Source organism: Fusarium fujikuroi, chromosome FFUJ_chr08 (assembly GCF_900079805.1).
Source record: "Fusarium fujikuroi IMI 58289 draft genome, chromosome FFUJ_chr08".
NCBI lineage: Eukaryota > Fungi > Ascomycota > Sordariomycetes > Hypocreales > Nectriaceae > Fusarium > Fusarium fujikuroi.
In genome coordinates, this window is record NC_036629.1 from 1,006,017 (window position 1) to 1,026,496 (window position 20,480).

Here is a 20,480-nt window from a genome sequence, read left to right on the forward strand (position 1 = left end):
GTAGCCGGAGCTTTCAGCTGTCGACTGCACAGCTTAGGTTTTGCCCAACCAACCATCAAAAGTCAATGTCAGTTCGCGTGCGGCACCTCAGATGCAAACAGTGGAGTCTTGAGTGCCGTGGACTATCCGCAAAAGGTACCAAGATAGCTCATAGCCTAACTGCAAGTTACCCAGCACCGTTGTCACGCTTCTGCAAGCCTTGCAAGCCAAGAGCTTAACTGTTATAGGCATTTCAGAACATCCCAGCCACACGATGGATGTGATCTAAAAAAGCACATAACCATGGAGGAGCTAATGTACGACTTGTCCTCCTGCCGCACAACGCGCCAGTAGCAGATTGAGAGGAACATCAACAGACAGAGCTTTTGACTTTGGGGCGGCAGTTGAGGGGATGCGTGCGTCTACAAAAGTGCTACGGTAGTCGACTGGAGTGGACTGGAATGTAACATTGGCTTGTGTAGCTGCATCTGCCGTTATCCTTCAAATAGAGGAGATGCAGGTCTAGACTCCTCAAGACTCTGTTTAAGAGCAGCCCGACTCCCCGCTCGCTCGCCATCCTCGGCTCCGTCAAAGGCAGCAGCGAAAAATAAAGGAAATAAGATGGCGGCGGTGGCTTGACGGGTTCAAATGCCGGAAGGTTAACAGTCCGAGACTACGAATTGCTCGAAATGGCCATTTCTTGATTCCTCTGCGATTCAGGACCTCGCAGCTGCACTAACTATTATCTTACAGGTCCAAGATAGGCACCGCACCTTTTCAAAGTCCCCGTGCCAAGCTTTATTTCCTGCTCGTGTGCCTTGCGTTTCCTTGCTCAACTTGCAGTCCAGGGTTTCAGTCCCGTTCTTGACCAAGCTCGAAATAGCACCTCATCGGCGCGCAGGGGTTGCAGTGAAGCCAGGGTAGGTAGGTATTTTACGACATACAGAAATGGAAATGGAAGTGAGAAAAACATGTTCCAGCCTGCTGGTCTATCTAGGTATCGTATCGCCCGCTCCAAAAGCTGACATGCAGCAATTATGAGGCTGTCATGTCACTGACCTCTTCCTTTTCTTGGCATTAGACGTGAGACAAAGAATGAACGTTCCCCTTGTCTTGCCTTGCGTTGGATCAAGTGGTGGAGTCGGGGAGTAGAATGCACTGAATGTCACTTTGTCTTAGAAGATAGTAGCAATACTCAGAGACAATTGATCATTCTGACAAGGCTACAAGACAATCAACGTCGGAGTTCTTCTCATCCGTGATAGATAGTGAGACTCAACTCACCGGTCTAGATCCGACCCCCCCCCCCCCGAACCTTCATTCAAGGCGTTCGCTCGGCATGTCGTCCGTTTAAAGCAAAAGCGGCATCGACGGATCTGAAGGTTATAGCAACAAACATCCCGAGGCCGATCCGTCCGAAGGAAATAACACTTTTGTTGATTCCGTACGGAGTAGACTATGAGCAGTTCCGTCTTAATGCCGATTTAACCGTCTAATTATCGAACCACCATGCACAGCAACGTCGCGATGTTATCACCGTCCTCAATTCTCAGTCTTCCCATGCAGCAAATGAGCGCTTTTTTCTTTGTCTTTCCTTAACCCGTCTTACACACCCCCGACAGGTCCATACACATTCACCCATCTAACCAGAAAACGGTTGCGCCCGTGAGCTATGCAGCCAGATGTCATAGGGTCCCCGCGCGCCAACTCCAGCGCGAGTTAGCTTCACCTCGAGTGCCGCAAGGGATGACGTTTTCTCATGCGTCAAGGGTTTTCTCCGCTCCCTTTATTAACAAGGTCAGAGCGGTGACAAGAGCCACACCGAAATGAAAAAAAAAGAATCCAGAGAAGAGTGCTTAAACCATGGCCCTGAATGTGGGAAGGGGAGAATAAAAAAAAGAAATGGACCTCATGGGTTTTTCTGGTGGAGAACTAAACACACGGGAGATCATCACAAAAGATCAGATATTCTCCATTTGAGGCTCAAGACCCCCGAGATCCCAAACTCAAAAATAGCAAAAACAAACACGTATTTAGAAACAGAACAACAAGAACATGGATTAAAGGGATTCTTTCTCCCTTCCGTGCAATTCCCTTGCGCAGACACGTACACACCATCAAAACATGCATCTTCCCGCAGAGACCCTGCGAATGCCCTCACTCCAAAATGACCCACCCCCCTTTCGTCATCCCGTCCTCTGACCTCATCGTGCAGGCCACCACGACACCGACGTTACGTTATCGAGCAGACCCAAAAACAGGGCGGTCTATAAAAAACAACACTGACATGGGTGCGTGACGTCGCCTGTGAGGGAAAAAACTGCTAAACGGTTTGCTTTTGCGGTTTTTGGCATGGGTTCTTTTGGCGAAACGGTCACCAAGCGGGAATAGACTAAGGTGTGTGAGGATGATGTACATGAAGGTCAGAAAACCCTTACGATGAGCGAAACGGTGAGGTTGTGGTGTACATGTAACTCGACTTATTTTGAGCATTATAGGGCTGTTGTGTGCACCGGCGGTCAACGGGGCGAAGCTTCTTTGCTGCTTCTAAGAATATTCGATTTCTGATTGCCAAGATTGTCTTCTCGAGCACATACCCAGGTGTTTTCATGCATGCTCACACCAAGGCTATTCCAACGCCTTACTCCCAGTTCCTACAGCCCATAATTACAAAGTCAGACATGCAAACGTCTCATATGCGAACATCATGTTTCCGTAAATCAACGACCGTAAAGCAATCAGCCCTCCATTTTAACATCCGTCTCCCTTCCGAGATTTTTCAGCAGGAAACTGCGCTTGAAGTACTCGTTGGGGTGGACAATGGTCTCGAGCTGTTGTTGTGTCATGACACCCTCATCCTTGGCCTTCTTGATCTCTTGCTTGTGCAGATGCTCAAATACACTGTGATCGCAATTAGTACATAGGCTGTTCGAGGAATGAGCATAGACTTACCGATTGCACGCCATGTGGAACTTTTGCTTATCCTTATCCTCTTTAACGCCCTGAACAACAGAGCGATCATTAACACCCATAGCTTGAACAAGTGCTGAGAGGTTCTCCATGTTGAAATGCCGATATGGGCATCCGTGGGCCTCACCAGGACCAGGAGGATGCTCGGTGAGGATCTTCTGACAACTGAATGGACTGTAACCACCACCTCTTCGGTTGGAATCACCACCGACATCACCATAAACGTGACGAATATTATATCTGTACTCCTTGTTGAACTTATCATCTGTGATCTTGTGGAAGCTCTTTCTCCAGAACACAAGACACTCCTCCAGGTTGAGACCAATCCCCTTGAGAAAGAGAGAGTACTGTAGCCGACCATAGTGTTTGAGATGAGCGTCTCGGCGTAGTGAGCGGTGCAAGTGAGACATGCAGGCTGGGAAGTGTTGTGATAAGTTGTCGATGTTGGCAGCGCTGATCTCGGCGCCGGGCACAGCGGCGGTGCTGGAAATGTAGGATGCGTCGGGGGTGATGAAGTTCTTGGAAAGATGGTTGAGGATTGGTGTGAGTCGGTCGTCCTCGTCAAGTCGAGGAAGAGCACGGGCAGTCAACTACGGGCTGTCAGTTCAGATCTTGGCAACAGGTTTTGAGTTGCTGTACCTCAAGTTGTCGCTCCAGTCGCGAGCTGAACTCCGAAACCACCATACCAGCCTGTTCTCGGCCCGGTACAAACGCCTTTCCGGCCTTCAAAAACACTCTTCGGCTCTCAATTAGCTCGGGAACCCGTTCCCAGTCTACCTTGAACCATGTATCGTCGTCATTCTCGCTCTTTCGGTTGCTAGCAAAGGCAGCCAGCTCCGCAGCATACTCCCTCCTATCCTCATCTGTTACGTCTTCACACCAGTCTAGGCCAAGAGTCTTGACAAAGGCAGATCGCTCGGCGAGATCGTCATCATTGAGTCGCAGGCGGAAAAGCATCGTCTCGACACGTGTGAAGCGACGGCGCAGATCTTCAGTAGACGAGAACGCAAGTCGGAGGATGAAATGACTGTAGTGGTCTTTTTGGCGTTGCTCAAAGATCTTCTTGGAGCCTGAGCTGTTGGCCTCGAGGTGGAGGTGCTTCTTGAGGATGGGCTTCATGTGTGTTGCAGTCTCGGCAGGAGTCTTGTTGCGGAACGAGCATGCTTCGAGTTCAGCGAGAACTACCGAGTATTAGATACGCCCACTATCACAATTTTCCGTAGCCTACCTCGAAGTCTGTCGATGGCCCATTGCTCAAACTGCTCGAGGGTGATATCCGCAGTGGGAGGATCTGTGTAAAAGTTGAGACGATGGGGATAGTCGAGATCTTTGTATGTAGGCGCCGCGAATTGCTTCTTGCGATGGTCAACGACATTTCGCCTCTTGGGATCAATTCGGTTAAAGTCTTGCCGCAACATGATTTCGCCGTCTGTTGAATGTCTGTATCGATGGAGTGGAAATTGGACAAGGAGTGGAATTGGTTAGCAAAAGGCATAGAGAGGGAGACGCGACTTTACGCGTCTGGCGTCGCGGGGTGGAGCTGGCAATTAAGAGCCAGCAGCCCAATCAGAAGCGCGCGAGGTGTTCCCCGGGTGATTTTGGCGCACAAGCCCACGATTTACTTGGCTCCATCAATCAAACAATGTAATTAACTAACAAAGAAGGTTTTGTTCTTAAAACCCAAGCGTTCAAACATTCAATTAATATCTACAATAATCAAGTCATTTAAAATTATATTCAGCGCGAAAACGGAAACGATTTTGTACTTGAATGACCTGTCACTATGCTCTTCAAGAGGTAGTCGATGACCTCAGTTGGAGCTACCTATTGTTCCAATTCCCCGTCATTCACAAGTAAAGTATCATGCTTATCAACAACACATATTGCATCATACGCCCTGCACATAGCTTGAGCCATGCCGGTTCAGCTCAGAAGAAGGCCTGGATCATCGGCACCCAAGACCTGTTTCTCTACAACTCAATTCAGAGTCCCCTCAACAGTGTGGACGAGCCTCAACCAACCATTGTATATTAGCGACTCATCCTTTCAGGTTGCTGTTGAGAACATTTCAGGCTCAGCTCTTCTATCCAAGCTGCCTCCTGAGGTTGTCACCATGATCTTCGACCAAGCGCCACAGGTGGACAAGATCATGTTAGCGATGACCTGCAAAAGTTTACTCGCCACTTCGCGACTGTGCGGCCTTTCTGTACCTCTCCGTGAATCGCACATGGCTACTTGGAATGGACCAGACTCTTCAACCTCTGTAGTTTTATGTTCATGTTTGAACATGGGCGACTTACTCCGAAGGTTTCGGCCAAGGGACGCCCGTGGTCGACCAAGTAGGGCATGGAGTTGGTGCCTGGACTGCTGTAGGTATCTCCCGACGAGACGAGGATGGTGGCAACGTCGAATGAGAAACGAGCCTGCTGTGGTATCTCGAGATGGACGGGAGCCTAGTATTGATTGGTTCAGTCGCGGAGTCAAACAGCAGTGCCCTATTTGTTACCTGAAAGACGTCCAATAGTTCCAATACCTAAGTTAAAAGATGGAGGTGATATCGACAAGAATATACTTTTGGTGGGCATTTCTTATGACCATTTAACTTTCATTTTTGAGAAAATAAACGAACATAAACCTCCGAAATAGAAGTTACGTTCAAAGTTCTCAAGCTTATGCATTGCTAATACAAACACTACAACTGAAGCAGCCCAATTCTCAGTTACAAGATACGACACCATATCTAAGTAGATAATAGGTCTCGAAATAATAGATCAATTACCGCTACTGCGCACTGAAATGGTGTTAAACAGACTCATGGGCCTCGAGTAATTAGGGAACATAGTTGTGATGAAGGCGAAGAAACAAGCGATGCCATCATATTCCTCTTGCCTCAGTGGATGTCCGGTGATTAACTTTCACATAGACGTAAAAACTTCCAAACACCATTATGCGCTCGTTTCTAAACTTTTAGAGAGTCCACTCAGTCCTTGACCCGACTTTTCATCCTGTATAATTACCAATCCCCCCTTCCCTTAACAGACCTCAGAACACAGCGGGTGCATTTTTGGTATATTCTTTGTACTGCACGGAATGGTACTGAGTTATGCGTTGCACGGAAGTATAGATCGGCTCCTTTTTGTTTTGCTGCTGGTTGATGAGCTTTGGGAGTAGGTACTGCAATAAGCGTGCAGCATTTTGCTGCATAATTCTAAGTGTAGTCTTATAACATGTACCTCTGTGTAGTGACGTATATCGCCATCGCGAGGCTTAGATCTACCCGTTGTCAACTATTCATGCCTACTAAGATTGAGCTTTGTTAGAACTGTCTAGTAGATGCTTGTTGACGTAGGTAGATATCTTAGCTTGATGCAAAACATGCTGCTCTTCAGGCCTCCACTGACAAAGAACCCTTTGTCTATCGATCTGTCTCCGTAATCAGTTAGCTAGAGGCAGTGATTGCCAGATCTAGACCACTCGACCGAGGGCTGAGAGGTGGGTGTCGGTCCCTGATGAATGCGACAGGAGGGAGCAACGGCTGCTAGAGCGCCTCTCGCTCCCGAAGAAGTGGAGATAGCCGGGCGCTTATGGGGCACGTACATTTACAGGGGCGGGCGGTAGGTGGCTTTCATTTCTGTAGGGCTGAAGAGGAGATGGAAACCAACAAATGTTACTAGGTAGAATGTCAAAAGACTAACATGATTTACCATGATGGCAATAAATGCGTATTTATCTTATATAAATGAAGGAATTTGACAAAACAAAAATGAGCCGATAGATAAGCACAAGACACCAGGACTAAGATTATCGCAAGGCATACTCACATCATCCATCCGTCGAGGTAGGTATCCCATGACTTGTGACTCTGGGTTCCCTACGACATGGATGACTCGAGGAAATGGCCCCCACCCTAGAAACGCATTTGGCATGGATAATACAGTACATTAGCACATATGCAAGGTGAGATATCGCTAAATAAGTTCTAGGAGGGGGAAGACACCATGTTGAAATCGTCTTACCTTACGCCGTCAGTAGGTAGGGTACTGTCACACTCTCACTGGCCCTACGGGGCTGGGCTGAATGGAACAGACTGGGGTGATCCCTCAAGGCTGCCTCATCCAGTCTGTGCCGTGCCGCGCTGCGCTGCGCTGCGCTGATGAGAGGGGATTAACAGACAGGGTTTGGGCCTGAACATGTCAAACCTTGAACATTAATTAATTATCTGCCTTAAATCCATTTCTACTCGCTCGGCTTCATCTTCATCTTTAATGTGACGTCTTTCCTCATCCTCTCACCCATAAATCTTCATATGGGACCTCGCTCCGTTAACAATTACTCATTCACAACTGCCGCGTCAGCACCACATCCTTTCCTCAGTCAGCCTTACCACCGCAGACCGTAACCCACCAGAAATGCTATGATGGCTACCTCGAGCGTCTTCTCCGCTCGGCGTCGCACGTCACCCGGTGACTCTGACGACACCGATATGAGCTTCCCTCGCTGCGCACCCGGAAGACGTATTCCCAGCTCGGAATGGGAGAAGATACGCCCAGCAATCACGAAGCTCTACCAGGAAGAGAAGCGCCCGCTCAAAGAGGTCATGGAAGTCCTCGAGCGTGAGCATGGCTTCACTGCAACGTGTGTAAACCTCTTCGTCTCTTCCTTAAAGTCTCGAGTGTTGACTCTTTTTGCAGTGTCAAGATGTACAAATCGAGGATTTGGAAGTGGGGTCTTGATAAGAAGCTCAAGAGTGATGAGGTTCTCGCCATTCTTATCCTAAGGACCGAACGTGAGGCGCAGGGAAAGATATCAGAGTTTACCATTCGTGGCCAACCAGTCGATCTGGATAACATAAACAGATACATCCGACGGAATCCGGGCCTTGTGGCGCGCTTCAGAGCGGGTGTTGTGCCCAGCATCCAGACGACTCTCGAGGTCCAATGTCGAACACCCTCACCAACACCGAGTCGTCACTCGTTGCCACCACCGAAGGAGATTTCCAACGTCGAACAGGTTCTCAATCTATTCAGGGATTACTTCGATACCTCTTTCACCAATGGAATATGGAACCATGAATATAACGGTGACTGTGTCAGCCTAAGGCCTGGCGACCGAAGCGTTGAGCTGTTTGAACGTGTGGTCGCCAGCTTTGGTCTTGTCAACAGGTCAATGATGAGAAAAGACGAGATCTCAATAAGCACTCTCCTCACTCCAGCATTTGAGTCGCTCAAGGAGATAATCGCCTCCGAGAGCCCAGTCTTCGCAGTACGCACAGCTTTCCTCTTGTGGTATCTCCATCGCTTTCACAAGGAAGACCTTCTTCACATTGTCATGAACTACCTCGCTGGCTTGGTTCCTATTGTACTGGGTCACGATCACCCGGTGACACGGATCTGGAAAATTATTGGGTCTCAGGACTTCTCCGATCATTATGAACTCTCCACAAGGCTTTACTCTTCTCTCGTACCCCTCTTTGAGGAGCGAATTGGGTTCGCCAACTCCCTGACCACAATTTTGTACTGCGATCACATCGATTGCCTTGTCCATCATGGCCAAACAGCAGAGTCACTTAGTGTCGCTACACAATACAGAACACGGGCAGAAGCCACGCAATTACGACATCCTTGGCTCCGCGAACTTGCAATCTTACAAACAGGCATCATGTGCAATGCGAAAACAGCCGAGGGCAAGATCGAAGAGGCAATGCAGTGTCTTCAAACACTAAAAGATTGGGACCTGAACGAAGAACAACAAGCCGGTATGAACATTCAACTAGGCAACTACGGCTATCAAATGGGCGACTTCTCCTTGGCAATCAACTGTTTCCGCGAAGCATCTCGCCTCATAACCGCCAGCCAAGGCGACGAGAGGATCCATCTCACATGTCTCGCAAACCTCGAGTCTGCGCTGCGCAAAAGCGGAGAGGCTGACGAGGCAGCCCAGGTGCATGAGCTACGACTCACACGATTATCAGACTTTGCCAGGGAGACTGGCACCTTTGCAAATCTGCCTGAATCCTGCGCTGCGGCCGTGAGTCCGGGGGATAGTTACAGCTGGGAAGCTCAGCAAGTGTCTGATTGGCACTGGAGTGAGGATGGGCACGGTAGTGCGATGCCTACCTTGGGATTGACATGATGCCTGCAGCATCTGCTTACTGCATTGTGTTTCATCATACAGGGGGGTTCTACACGATATGAAATATGACTTTGCGTATATATATTGAGCGATGATTTTTGGGGGTTTAACGCTTTTACGACTAAACATTTTATTACAACGAAGACACTATCAGGCATGAATTCAAGAGACAAAGAGGAAAATCTCTGCTCGTACTGAGAATCCAGATGATTGACAGAAGGATCAGTCTAGAAGACTAGCTGGTGGGCATCTTGGACGAAAGCGGTATCATTTTTCGAGGCCACAACTGGCGACCTCCCGGGGCTGTGTACATCAGTCTAGGGAAGCGGGACCTTATCATCTATCTGTAAAGACTTGATCCATCTTATAAAAGCTTATTTTATTGTTATTGACTCTCTCTTTCATGATATTAAATAGGTAAGGGCAGAGTAGCATCATGTTTTGCGCGGGGGATAAGGTCTGGCGTTTGCAGCGAGGTAACAACCTCAACTGTGTGGCCATTGACGGCAGCATGTCTTGAATAAAATACCCCTGCATTAGTGGCCGTTGAACATCGCTCTTTGTTGTGTTGTCGAGTTCGTTGTGGCATATGCTTGTGAGTGTTGGGTTGCATGCTTCCGGTCTTCTTGGGGATGCTTGACGAACAATGCAGGCAGGCAACAACGCAATGGATTCAGAAGTGAGATATGACGACAATTTATCTGTATACCGTATATGTTCAGTAAGCAGCGACCTTTTCAAAGCCATTGGCTCAGTGTAGTAGCACCTCGACAGTAGCGGCATGAGGAGAAGTCTATATGCCAGAAACATCGACCTCGTAGTCTCTATCTCGAGTAAGACACAAGTTGTTGTGCCTCTGAGAGGTAATGAGAGAGCTTATACAGTACTTTAATAAACACGAGTATTCTAGTATAATTGTAGAAAAGGCCCTGATGGAAGCGATTACTCTAGTCTAAGCGTCTTCTTTGCAAGCCAACTGTCAATACCTAGTTCAACCACTATTGAACAATACACATATAGACTAATTACAGCTGTATTTTTCAAAAATGTCCGGTATGGTGTAGTGGCTAACATTTCGCGCTCTCATAACTTGAGGGATTAGAACCGCGGAGCCCAGGGTTCGATTCCCTGTACCGGAGTTTCTCTTTTGTCTTGTTTTAATAATAATAATAACAATTTTTTTATATTTATTTATCAATATCGAAAGTTATTAATCACTATTAATTAATAAGAGAAATTTAATAAGCCTAAAAAGTAATTAATTAATTTAATTAATAATTTACCTTATAATTATAAAATAGAGATTTTCTACCTGCCTGTCCTTGCCTAGCTAGATCTTTTGTATTTTTTTATAAGACATCTATCCTATTATGTCTTATGCTGAGGCAGACATTTATAAGTGTAGTGTAATAGTGTCCAAGAGAGTATGTAATGAGCGTAAGCTTTATGGAATGCCGCCTAGCAGAAACAATTCTGTGAAATGTGTTGTTCCCTGGCTAGTTGCCTCCATCTCACGATAAAGCTGACTTACAGTGTGGTCCCAACTTCAACATACAGATATGCAAGTGATAGCGTCCCCTGACGATTGGATAAAGGCCTATCCAAAACCGTATTGAACCTTTTCAGACGGATACCACGGTGTTTCAGCGCCTGGTATAATTTGTCATTGAGATGGTCAGTAGAGTTATAAGTAGTGTCGTTGCAAGTAAGCCAATAATGTCAGCGGATGGACCATGTGGTCGAGGCAGAGGATCAGATCCAAGGGTAACGAATTTCGGAGGCGTGAACGAAGCTCGAACCGAAAAATGATGGATGTGTGCTCGGTGACGCGAGTGGTCGGAAAGGATCTACGGCGCGGCACGGCATTCAAGTATGTTCGTTCATGGTGCAATCAATCGTCTTACTCATTTGAGACGCTTCCTTGGGTGACATCAAAGGCGTTGTTGGTCGGAGTGTACCAAGACTTGGCAAAGCGAACATTTCGTGGAGTTTACTCACGGTGAGTGAGGCGAGGGTAGTATTTCACGGACGCCGAAGGACCCGGAGGGTTTCGGCAGTCGAGAGACCGGTGGCCCGGAGCGGAGGGATCGGGCGATGACATAGAAGAGCGGTACATGTGACGACTCATGGAGTTACAGTTATCGACGTCATGACAGAACAAAAAGTGACAAGGGGTGAGGGGACCAGTTTGCAATGGAATCAAGGGACGATCGCAGGAATGCGTAGGAATGGAGCGGGTGGGCGATTATAGGGCTCTTAGTGGCCGCCTTGGTGGGCTCTCTGCAGCGGCAGTGGGATAGGGCGGCGTGGCAGTGGGGATTGAGAGTGGAGAGAGTTGGAGAGCTTCAAGATAGAAAGAGAGAGAGACCAGAGAGTGTTTTGGTGAGTGTTTTGGTGAGGGTTTAATGTTTGCCTGATACCAGCGTCGATACAAGAGCAAAAGGATCCAATGCAAGTAATGCATAAGCGACAGGTGGGTGATACACATAAAACTGAAGCCGGCGCTTTTTGTCACCATCGTTACTGCGCGACCATCTGTGTTTCGCTTATGTTGAATCCTGGTTCCCTCTCTCGGGATGCCACAAAGAGACAGCAAAGGTCGAGGAAATATGGGGCAATGCATGCAGGTGTAACGAAGCAACACAGCGCCAAACGTTACTTTGCAGATAAGCCCCTGTAAGTTGAAGGTAAAGTACTGAAGTGTACTGTATTAGTATCACAAATGCTCTGTAATTTGCGTCTGGGTTCACTGTCTCAAGTGAGTCAATTAGTTCGCTATCAGATCTGTCTGAGCTTGCCTCCCCGGAAAGTTGGATTTGTTTGGGACCTAAACTTAATTGCCTAACTCTACTGAATTCCCGTAATCCCCCCCCTCGTATAGTCCTTGCTAATTAGTGGAAGTAATCACAGAATAAGTAGAATACGGAATAATTAATATTGAGGCTCGTGTTATAGATGATATACTCGTGTAGTCTGTCAGCTGTCAACGCTTCCATGTGGTTGGGCATTTGGCTTATTTGTTGGGTGGTGGTATCTAAGATATCGTAACGTTAATATCATCAACCTCCACACCAATTTCATGAATCATCCACCCATTCATTCCTCATTCCAACACGGGATGCAGAGTCCTTTTTGACCTTCTGTTTCCACCGGATCTTTTGTTTCTTACCTTATCTGCATTCAATTTGCATCTTCAATTGAGGGAAATCTTTGACCCTAGGACAAAATCTTCTACCCAGGAAATTACAAGTCCATGCACTCCCGGCTCAGCTCAGCGTGACCTCCAATTTCACCACGCCACGCCCAACAACATACCATATCCGTAAAAGTGACCGTATTGCAATATTTGACGTTCCTGCACGAGACCAATTGTCCTGGTTCCCCAGCTCTCGAGTGTGTCTTGGCCACTGCTACTGCTACAGTTACCGTTGCCGCATACTTAGGTATCTGTAGCTCCCTGCACCTCATTAAAGGTGCCGTCACTTCAATTGTACACCATCGCCTGCACAACATCAACGAGCGTCAACGACTCAGCAAAACAAAGTTTACCTGGACCCGATTTCAACGCAAATCTAACTTAATCCCGACCTCGAACCCCTCCTTTTCCTACTCGTCTCCGAACAGAGCACATCCATCCTACCATCTACCTAGCAATAAGAATTCCAGCGTGTGCAAGTAACTTTGGAAGCGCTCAACCCTGCAGGGTTACCTAAAGCTACTATCGACTTATCACTGTGACGGCCCCAGTTTTCCTCACCCGCTGCTAAAGCTTCGAGCAGAGCCCAGTAGATGAACTCCCGCGGTGATAAACAAGGTCAGTCCCTCCCAATGAGGTAGAACTCTAGGAAGAAAAATACAAGGAGAAGGGAAGCTGATTGATCTAAAAGCGAGTTCAAACACAAACAGTCGAGAAAAGAACAAAAGACGACACAGCGAGACGAGTTCAGACAGAAGGAGTCACAGAGACGGGACAAACGAGAGACAGGAAGGACCCGCTCCGATCCCCGGTCAATCTCTAGGTGGTGCTAACCTAGCACATCGCACCTGCACTTGTGCTAGTGGAGGCTAGCTAGTCCTTGAAGCTAGTGGCAGTCACGCCCTCCAAGTGCGGTGCCCCTCGGAGTGCAAAAGACCCAAGACCTCGGATTAGGGGGCTAAAATAATCAGGTAAGGCAGTCATCAACATCTCCTATTTTATCACAGACATTGCCCAGATGTTTCTGTCACCCATGATCAGCTCTTCAGTTTTCTGACATCCATCCCTTCTCTTAGGGAGCTTGTCTTTTGCTTCTCACAATTCAAAGCTCAGAGGCCTGGCCTTCCATGCTACTGCTGTAGTACTGTTCTGTGCTGTGCTGTGCGGACCCACGAACGATCAACCACCCAAATCTTGGCTGTTCACGTCGATCTCGACTCCTTTGACTTCTCCTCTTCTTTCTTTTCTGTTCTTCTCTTTCTCCTGTTCTCGCTCTGTTTAAGCGACACTGTCGACACATTCACCCTCCCTCCTCTGAACGACGTTTCGAATCGCCTCTCATGTTCGCGTTATAGAAGAGCCTTTGGCCAATTTCTTCCTCTTCCTTCCGCCGTTCTCCTCGTCCTTATAAACGAACCCCTTGGACTCCTTCAACTCGATCAACGCTCCCTCAACTAGCATCGCCAAGCCCATTCCTTAGCACCGTGCTCCCTTGACGCATTCTCATTCCCCCAGAGTTTCCCTTGCGCCAAGGTACGTTCCTAAGGTCTTCAAGATCTCATAATTGCATTGTCTCTGAATATCAACACTCGTCACCCCACCTGAATTTCGGAATACAGCGACTTAGCCAATTCCATTTTCGTACTCATCTCATTCGCAGCAGGCTGACAGCCAATTCAACAGTCTCGCGATCTAAACAAACGACGATTGCTCAACCTTCCCCCTCCTACAAATTCGCTAGACCTTAATCTGGTTCTAAGCGACTCCGACGACCCGACAGCGCGGAGCCATGAACACGCCCCACGCCCCCCGAACTGCGACGGCCCTGCCCCTCGACGACAACTCTCAAGATACAGGAAACAACTCTTTTAGAGGCCGTGATACCTCCCTTCGCTCAACTTCTCGTCCCATACCAGTTCCTGCACATACACCTTCTCGTGCTGGGGCCTCCCTTACACCAACTTCCCGTCGGCACGACCACGCCTACGCTACATTATCCACCAGTCCCTTGTCGTCCTTCACGCTTCCTGATGTCTCTGTCACAACGCCGCCGCTTGCTCATTTCCGTGCGGATACAATAGCACCGATTTCCATACAAGAGGGCGAACTCCCGCAACCACAATCCAATACACTGTCCATTGGATCACCGGCTATTCCAAGACGCTCCGTCAGTCCTGTGGGATCCTTGCGTATCTCAACTGACTTTGCTGCACGTCCCGTAACCCCAGACCGCCGTGAATCATTTAATAACAGCAACGGGAATGGCAGTGGTTCATCCCGCGGCTCGTTGACGTTGAACCACAGGGCTTCGTCCAACAGCCTTCATCCCATCTCCCGGACACCAAGTTTGAAAGCTGCCTTGACTAACAGTCTTGGTTCTGCCAGCGGCACAAGCAGTTTGGTACCTAGTCCTATTATTTCTGCCATGGGGGATATGACGCCTCTTCCAAGCCCGCTCATGTCGGGTGATTCCCCAGGACCCTGGAAGAGGCTGAGCGCAGGTTCTGCGTCACCTCCCCAACAGCGCCTCAAAAGCGTAGGAGAGGGCTCTGTTCTGGTTACGAGTACAGGTGAATCGATTGATGCAGCACTTTCCAATGGTGCCAAACGTAAAATCTATTCAACCCTCGAGCCTGGCGACCATGTTCATACACAATCGCCTTCTAACCAGCAGCCACGACAGCATACACGAAACCGAAGCGTGAGCGAATACGTTCCTGATCCTATGGGTATTCCTAAGAGACAAATATCCGTTTCAGTACGACCCAATGCCGAGGCTTCAGCAAGGTCCCATGAACCGCAGCTTCGAAGAGAGCTTAACCTTGCAGAATCGCGGGGACTTACCCCTTCGGTGGTCCAGCCACCAACTCCTCCACCAAGCGAGTCTTCGCGAGACTCTGCTGATGGCGCCGGCAAGCCCAAAGCACCCCAATTCGAATATTTCGAAGCAAATGGACGCAATGATAAGAAGCGGCGCCGATGGAGGGCCCTGCGGATGCTTGGTCAGGGAACCTTCAGTAGGGTCATGCTGGCTACAAGCCAGACTGAACCCGACGAAGACTCATTCGAAGTTGACCACGGAAGGCTGACACCAAAACCGGAACAAAGCCTTGACCGTAAGACTTTAGTTGCCGTGAAGGTCTGCGAGCATGGTCCAAAGGGTGGCGCCAGCGAGGAACGTGTTGAGATGAGTTTAAAACGTGAACTTGAAATCATGCTTTCGATCCACCACCCCTCACTTGTCGACCTAAAAGCTTGGAGCATTGAGCCTACTCGGGCCATCCTTGTCTTGAGCTATTGCCCTGGAGGTGATATGTTTGATATCGCGACCAGTCATCGTGGCGTGCTCAAGGAGCCTCTATTGCGAAGAATATTTGCCGAAATGGTTGGTGCTGTAAGCTATCTCCACGAAAGGAGAATTGTTCACCGAGATATCAAACTCGAGAATGTCCTCGTCAACCTCACCCCTTCTGAGCTTGCCGACCCATCGATCGACTGGGCTACCTACCCTTACTCAGTGGTAATTCTGAGTGATCTGGGCCTTTCGAGACGCATCGCCGATGATGAGAAACTGGAAACTCGATGTGGATCAGAAGACTATGCAGCTCCCGAGGTCATCATGGGACAACCTTATGATGGACGAGCAACCGATGCTTGGTCACTCGGTGTTCTTCTGTACGCTCTTCTTGAGGCTCGACTTCCCTTTGATCCTCACCCAGGTATGAGTGAAGCGCATCGCATGCGCAGTCGCACTAGCCACCGCATCGCGAGAGTCGAATGGAAATGGGTAGAATACTACGGCGATGACACTGATCACGATGGCGACGAAGCCAAGTTCAAGCAGAAGGGTCTCCTAGGTGCTATGGAGATCACAGAAGGGTTGCTAAGGCGAGCCAGGGGTCGTTGGACCGTCGATAAGGTGGCCAAGACCCCCTGGGTTCAGGGTGCTATCAATGTCGAAGGCGGAATACGTTTCCGCGAAGAGAAGGACGGCGAGGAAGTTTCCTGACATTCACTTGTGCGACTTTAAAGTCACAGCAAGTATCTTGACTTCATTCAACTTGGACCAGAGGTCTGTTCTCGAATATTGCCCATAACCAACTCGATGTTTTTTAAACCATCGGTTGCGCTGCTGCCAACACGCCGGCGGCTCCCTTACAACTACATTACAATCTATTGCGCGCCCCTTCTACGAATCTTTATACGACTACATGACGGGACAAAGGGGCACATGGGTAACGGATTGATCAAACTAGGAAGAATGACGGAAGGTGTTGTTTCAGGGTATTAGTATGATGCGGTTCGGTTGTGTAATTCTAGCATTTGTTTGTGTTTTGGCATTTGTGCTTTGGCTGTCTTGGGTTCGGTTCGTTCTATCTTGACATCCTTTCTTGTCTTCTTATTCTTCGATTACCCACTTTGTTTCTTCGTTTTTACATTAAACCATACCACTCGTAGGCTTTCAGGAGTAGAAAAAGGTTATACCAAAATGGATAGAAAGGTGTTTTTATACTCTGTTATGTTCTGGTGCCAAATGTCAAATGCGATCTTTTCATCTGTGAGAAACCCTCAACAAGGTAATCTTTACTTGTTCCTACGCGGCTTCAACTACGCAGACTTGTGTCTAGAATAACATACACTTTGGTAAGAGTGGCTACGCATTTATGAGGCAATGCATATGGTGATGGTTTCCAAAGCACGACTTGAGGCAGTTGCTGCGTGAACCCCCTCTCGTCTGAATGCTGTGTATTTGTCGCATTGAAAAGCCATTTGTCGTATTCTTATCAGCATCGTCTGATTCCACCGACGTCATTCTGTGCAAGAATACCTTCTCAAGGTATACAAACAATGAACATTCTATTATCTTCCACATCTTGCAAAAAGAACAACAGTCTCTGAAAACGCAAAAGGCCCAGTTAGTTTGTCTTCCCCGTAGACATGTCTAGCTTCTCCATGCTTTCAAAAAATGCTCTGTAGCTATTCCCCCATACAGTACAGGGTAATTACTATGTATGTTCAGTTATCTTGGTCACATGCTACTCTTCATTCATGGGCTGAGTCTGACAACGGCCAACGTTGATAGAGTTACCGGCCCGTTTATTGTTTCTTGCAGAGGTTAATTTGACTCAAGGTTCGACTGCACTGCACAGCATATCTCGGGTCGTAATGCCACTCACTGATGGCTTTAAGTTAACGCCTCAAACTCCCATTACAAAATATGCTTATATTTACGCCCAACTCCTGTTCGGGGGGGTTGTTCCCCCTCGTTGATGACTGACCAGTCGCTTAACACAAGGTCACATTTGTCTTATCAGCTGGAGCCCCTCTGTATGTACGGAGTACTCTGTATCAGCTAAGAGATCTGCAAAGCCCGGCCATTGATGTGGCTATTTTTATCTGCTGGGGACAACTGACAACGAACCATGAAGTCATGAGTCGATTCAATCTACTAGGAGCCATCCAATGAACACACAGTTCAGTATCAGCACAGGAACTCAGCTCCCCCTTGCTGCCTTGAATTTCCCCCTTATCACTGTCCTTCGAAAGGAAGAAAAGAAGGACGGATGGAACACTTAGGGGGGACCTCAAGCAGGCTAGCTGTAGACGTTGTCAGACGTGGTGCCACATCCAGCGATATGAACCGACTGGGCCGCAGACTATGTCTCGGGGCATTTAGCTAGAGTCGCGGCGGACGCGGACCAGATTACCGTGTTCAATGTGGCTTGACCCTACTGCTGATCTCAGACTTGGCAGCGGCTTGCTCTTCATCAATCTGCTTCAATTGGACCCCTGAGAAAGACGCCGTAAATCTCGTAATAGCATCACGACGTCTGGAGTGATATTATGGAGTAAACTCCAGTGACTGCTTTCAGGGACCCGATGACGAGCTTACTGGATCGTGCGAGATGGAGTTGCGGCATGATCTCCGTCGTTCAATGGGAGCAGGGGACAGGGGGTGCCGGCATCGAGCGAGCAACGCACATGCAAGGCAAGGCAAGGCGAGGCAAGGCAAGCATGGGCTTGACTATGCTATCTTGGGTCATATCCCCAGGACACTCGGGCACAGAACAGACGCTATCATAGCAACCTGAATTAGAGACAAAGACTTGCTCTTCTGATGAATTGCATTGACGGTCATATCCGTGTGATATTTTGAAGAGTATTGCATAGAATAATAAGCAACTCGTTGTCTTCCAACGACACGCATCAGTTCTTCGAGATAACTCGGCCGCTCTCTCGGCCGAGTTCATTTCGACTTATGGGAGCCGTTGCCGGACCAGGGGCTGTGTGGCATGGCATGTCATGGCTCCAGCCAACATGGAACGTTCCATTTTCAGCCCATTCGCACCCTCTCGTAAAAACGAACAATCAATCACAACTGACAAAATGACTTCTCTCTAAACTTTGCAGTTGTCGAATCATCCAAGCGAGCGACACTTCCCAAGGTTGATCTTGCGTTATTCGGGTTCAGTAAGGCGTTGTTAGTCCTCTTATGAACATTCGGAATTTCCTTCTCTTCGGAACAAATTACGGGAAAACGAGACTTCTAAGACAACGGCGCCATGTGGACGACAGGAAAGCCTTGAAGGCTCATTTCTAGGCTATCGGCGGGAGCCGGCTTGGCTACAGAGCCAGTAAGAAGCACGGCTCTCGCTCCCCCACAACATTGTGTCTTCCTTAATTTGCAAGATTAACCACTGTCCAAGGGCAGTCTCCTCATTCAATTGGAGTAGACTGACTGAAGATCGATAGAGCTCCTTCGCGTCGAGATACTGAGCTTCGCAACAGAGCCTGTGTCTCGGTACCCTGATTCGCGCTCAAGCAGCAATCCTTCCAGGGTGACAACGCCTGCAAACTTCGTCACTAGCCACTCAAACCAACTCACGGTGTGGCCTCAGAAACAGCAGGTCGAACAGACAGTGGCGTGCGCCACGGCCGAAGCGATCGGACAGCCAGTAAAGTTTCCAAGTTCAAGTCCATCCCAGGCTTCTCCGAAACCATTCCCATTTCTTCTTATCCGCCGAATGTGCCGTGCCGATCGTGTTGTCACTCCTGCAGCACCTGACAATATCAGGGGAATAGAGTTGCGTCTTGTCTCTCGTGGTGCCTTTGATTCAGCTGAGCTGAGAGAGAAAACCAAGATAACGAAGCCTTCTGGAATATCTCAGAACTCAATGTTCTCAGAGCATAAACACAGGATAACACGCTGGAATGCTCATCCCCTCGGCAGATTGCCCTGTCGGTACGAGCCCCCAGAGCCGTATCGAGTTAACATGATTGGTGCTTCTAAGTTAGGGTGGTGTCTCCGTCTTGTCCACCTTCTGCTTTGGGCCGTTTGGTCGCATGCTCTCACAAGCGCACCCCTGAAAGCTTTCATCTCACTGGTTGAGTATCATCGACCCCAGCGATGGCGTTGTCTTCCTAAGTTTCTAGTGCAGCCTTATCGGCCCTTCTTTCTCTGTGCTGCTGAATCTCCAATTCATAATTCGTCCTCTTGAGGTCGTTCTCTCTCTTGTCGCCTCTGCACTGCCTGGTAACTCGAGTTGTTGGTTTTGAGAGTCATTGCTGCCATGTTTTAGCTGTGCCTGGATGATTTTGACCGTGTTTGGTTTTAACCATAAACCCTCGGAACTGCTGAACCGAGGATATGTCTGTTTCCCTCTTATCTCCCTCAAAGAGCCCACTCCAGCCTCCTCTAGACAACATATTGGGTTGCCTTTCTGGGAAACTTTGGCGAGGGAACTTTTGCTGGCGCTCTCTCACGCGCATTACTTGGCGTTCTGGCCGTGGACATTCCCCGTCTTTTTTCTGGCTCCCATTGTATTGATGGTCCTATCACAGCATCGCCCATATCTTGTCTAGCTGCTGCGTCAAGTCTGGGGAACGATAACGTTAGCAGGCCATTGCTTTGGTGCGACTCACTGCACTGTCCTACAGGCGGCAGACACCCCAGTCCTGGTAGTGTCCGCTGGGTTGTCGTTCTTGATCTGGTTCTGCTCGCTCTTGCCTGTACCGTCCGTTCGAGCGTTCTTCCTTATTATTATACGTACCGATAGTCATGGGCGTTTCTGCCCGCCTATTCATCCTCCCGTTCTTGAACCTCCATCTGAGCTCTCCCGCTCGCCACATTAACGAGTGATGAATTCTCGCATTGGCGACTGAGGACACAGCCGAGGCCTTCGACTCGCCTCAGTCCGTCATT

General features: G+C 48.6%; 4 protein-coding genes and 1 non-coding gene; 4 read left to right on the forward strand and 1 right to left on the reverse strand.

Moving 5' to 3' along the window:
• Window positions 1-2,717: 2,717 nt before the first annotated feature.
• FFUJ_12149 (related to DNA primase large chain) lies at window positions 2,718-4,367 on the reverse strand (the record flags this gene model as incomplete). XM_023581721.1 has 4 exons in its annotated part: window positions 2,718-2,880; window positions 2,932-3,539; window positions 3,589-4,130; window positions 4,178-4,367. 4 exons carry the CDS (start codon window positions 4,365-4,367, stop codon window positions 2,718-2,720), a joined length of 1,503 nt encoding a protein of 500 aa, XP_023434375.1.
• Window positions 4,368-4,812: 445 nt separating this feature from the next.
• FFUJ_12150 (uncharacterized protein) lies at window positions 4,813-5,292 on the forward strand (the record flags this gene model as incomplete). XM_023581722.1 has 3 exons in its annotated part: window positions 4,813-4,950; window positions 5,000-5,212; window positions 5,257-5,292. The coding sequence occupies 3 exons, from the start codon at window positions 4,813-4,815 to the stop codon at window positions 5,290-5,292; spliced, it is 387 nt and encodes a 128-aa protein (XP_023434376.1).
• A 2,074-nt stretch (window positions 5,293-7,366) lies between these two features.
• On the forward strand, window positions 7,367-9,081 carry FFUJ_12151 (uncharacterized protein; the record flags this gene model as incomplete). XM_023581723.1 has 2 exons in its annotated part: window positions 7,367-7,584; window positions 7,641-9,081. 2 exons carry the CDS (start codon window positions 7,367-7,369, stop codon window positions 9,079-9,081), a joined length of 1,659 nt encoding a protein of 552 aa, XP_023434377.1.
• Window positions 9,082-10,131: 1,050 nt separating this feature from the next.
• On the forward strand, window positions 10,132-10,221 carry tRNA. The gene has a single exon. It is a non-coding gene (tRNA).
• A 3,845-nt stretch (window positions 10,222-14,066) lies between these two features.
• On the forward strand, window positions 14,067-16,286 carry FFUJ_12152 (serine/threonine protein kinase DUN1-like protein; the record flags this gene model as incomplete). The annotated part of the gene is made up of 1 exon (XM_023581724.1): window positions 14,067-16,286. The coding sequence occupies one exon, from the start codon at window positions 14,067-14,069 to the stop codon at window positions 16,284-16,286; it is 2,220 nt and encodes a 739-aa protein (XP_023434378.1).
• Window positions 16,287-20,480: the final 4,194 nt, after the last annotated feature.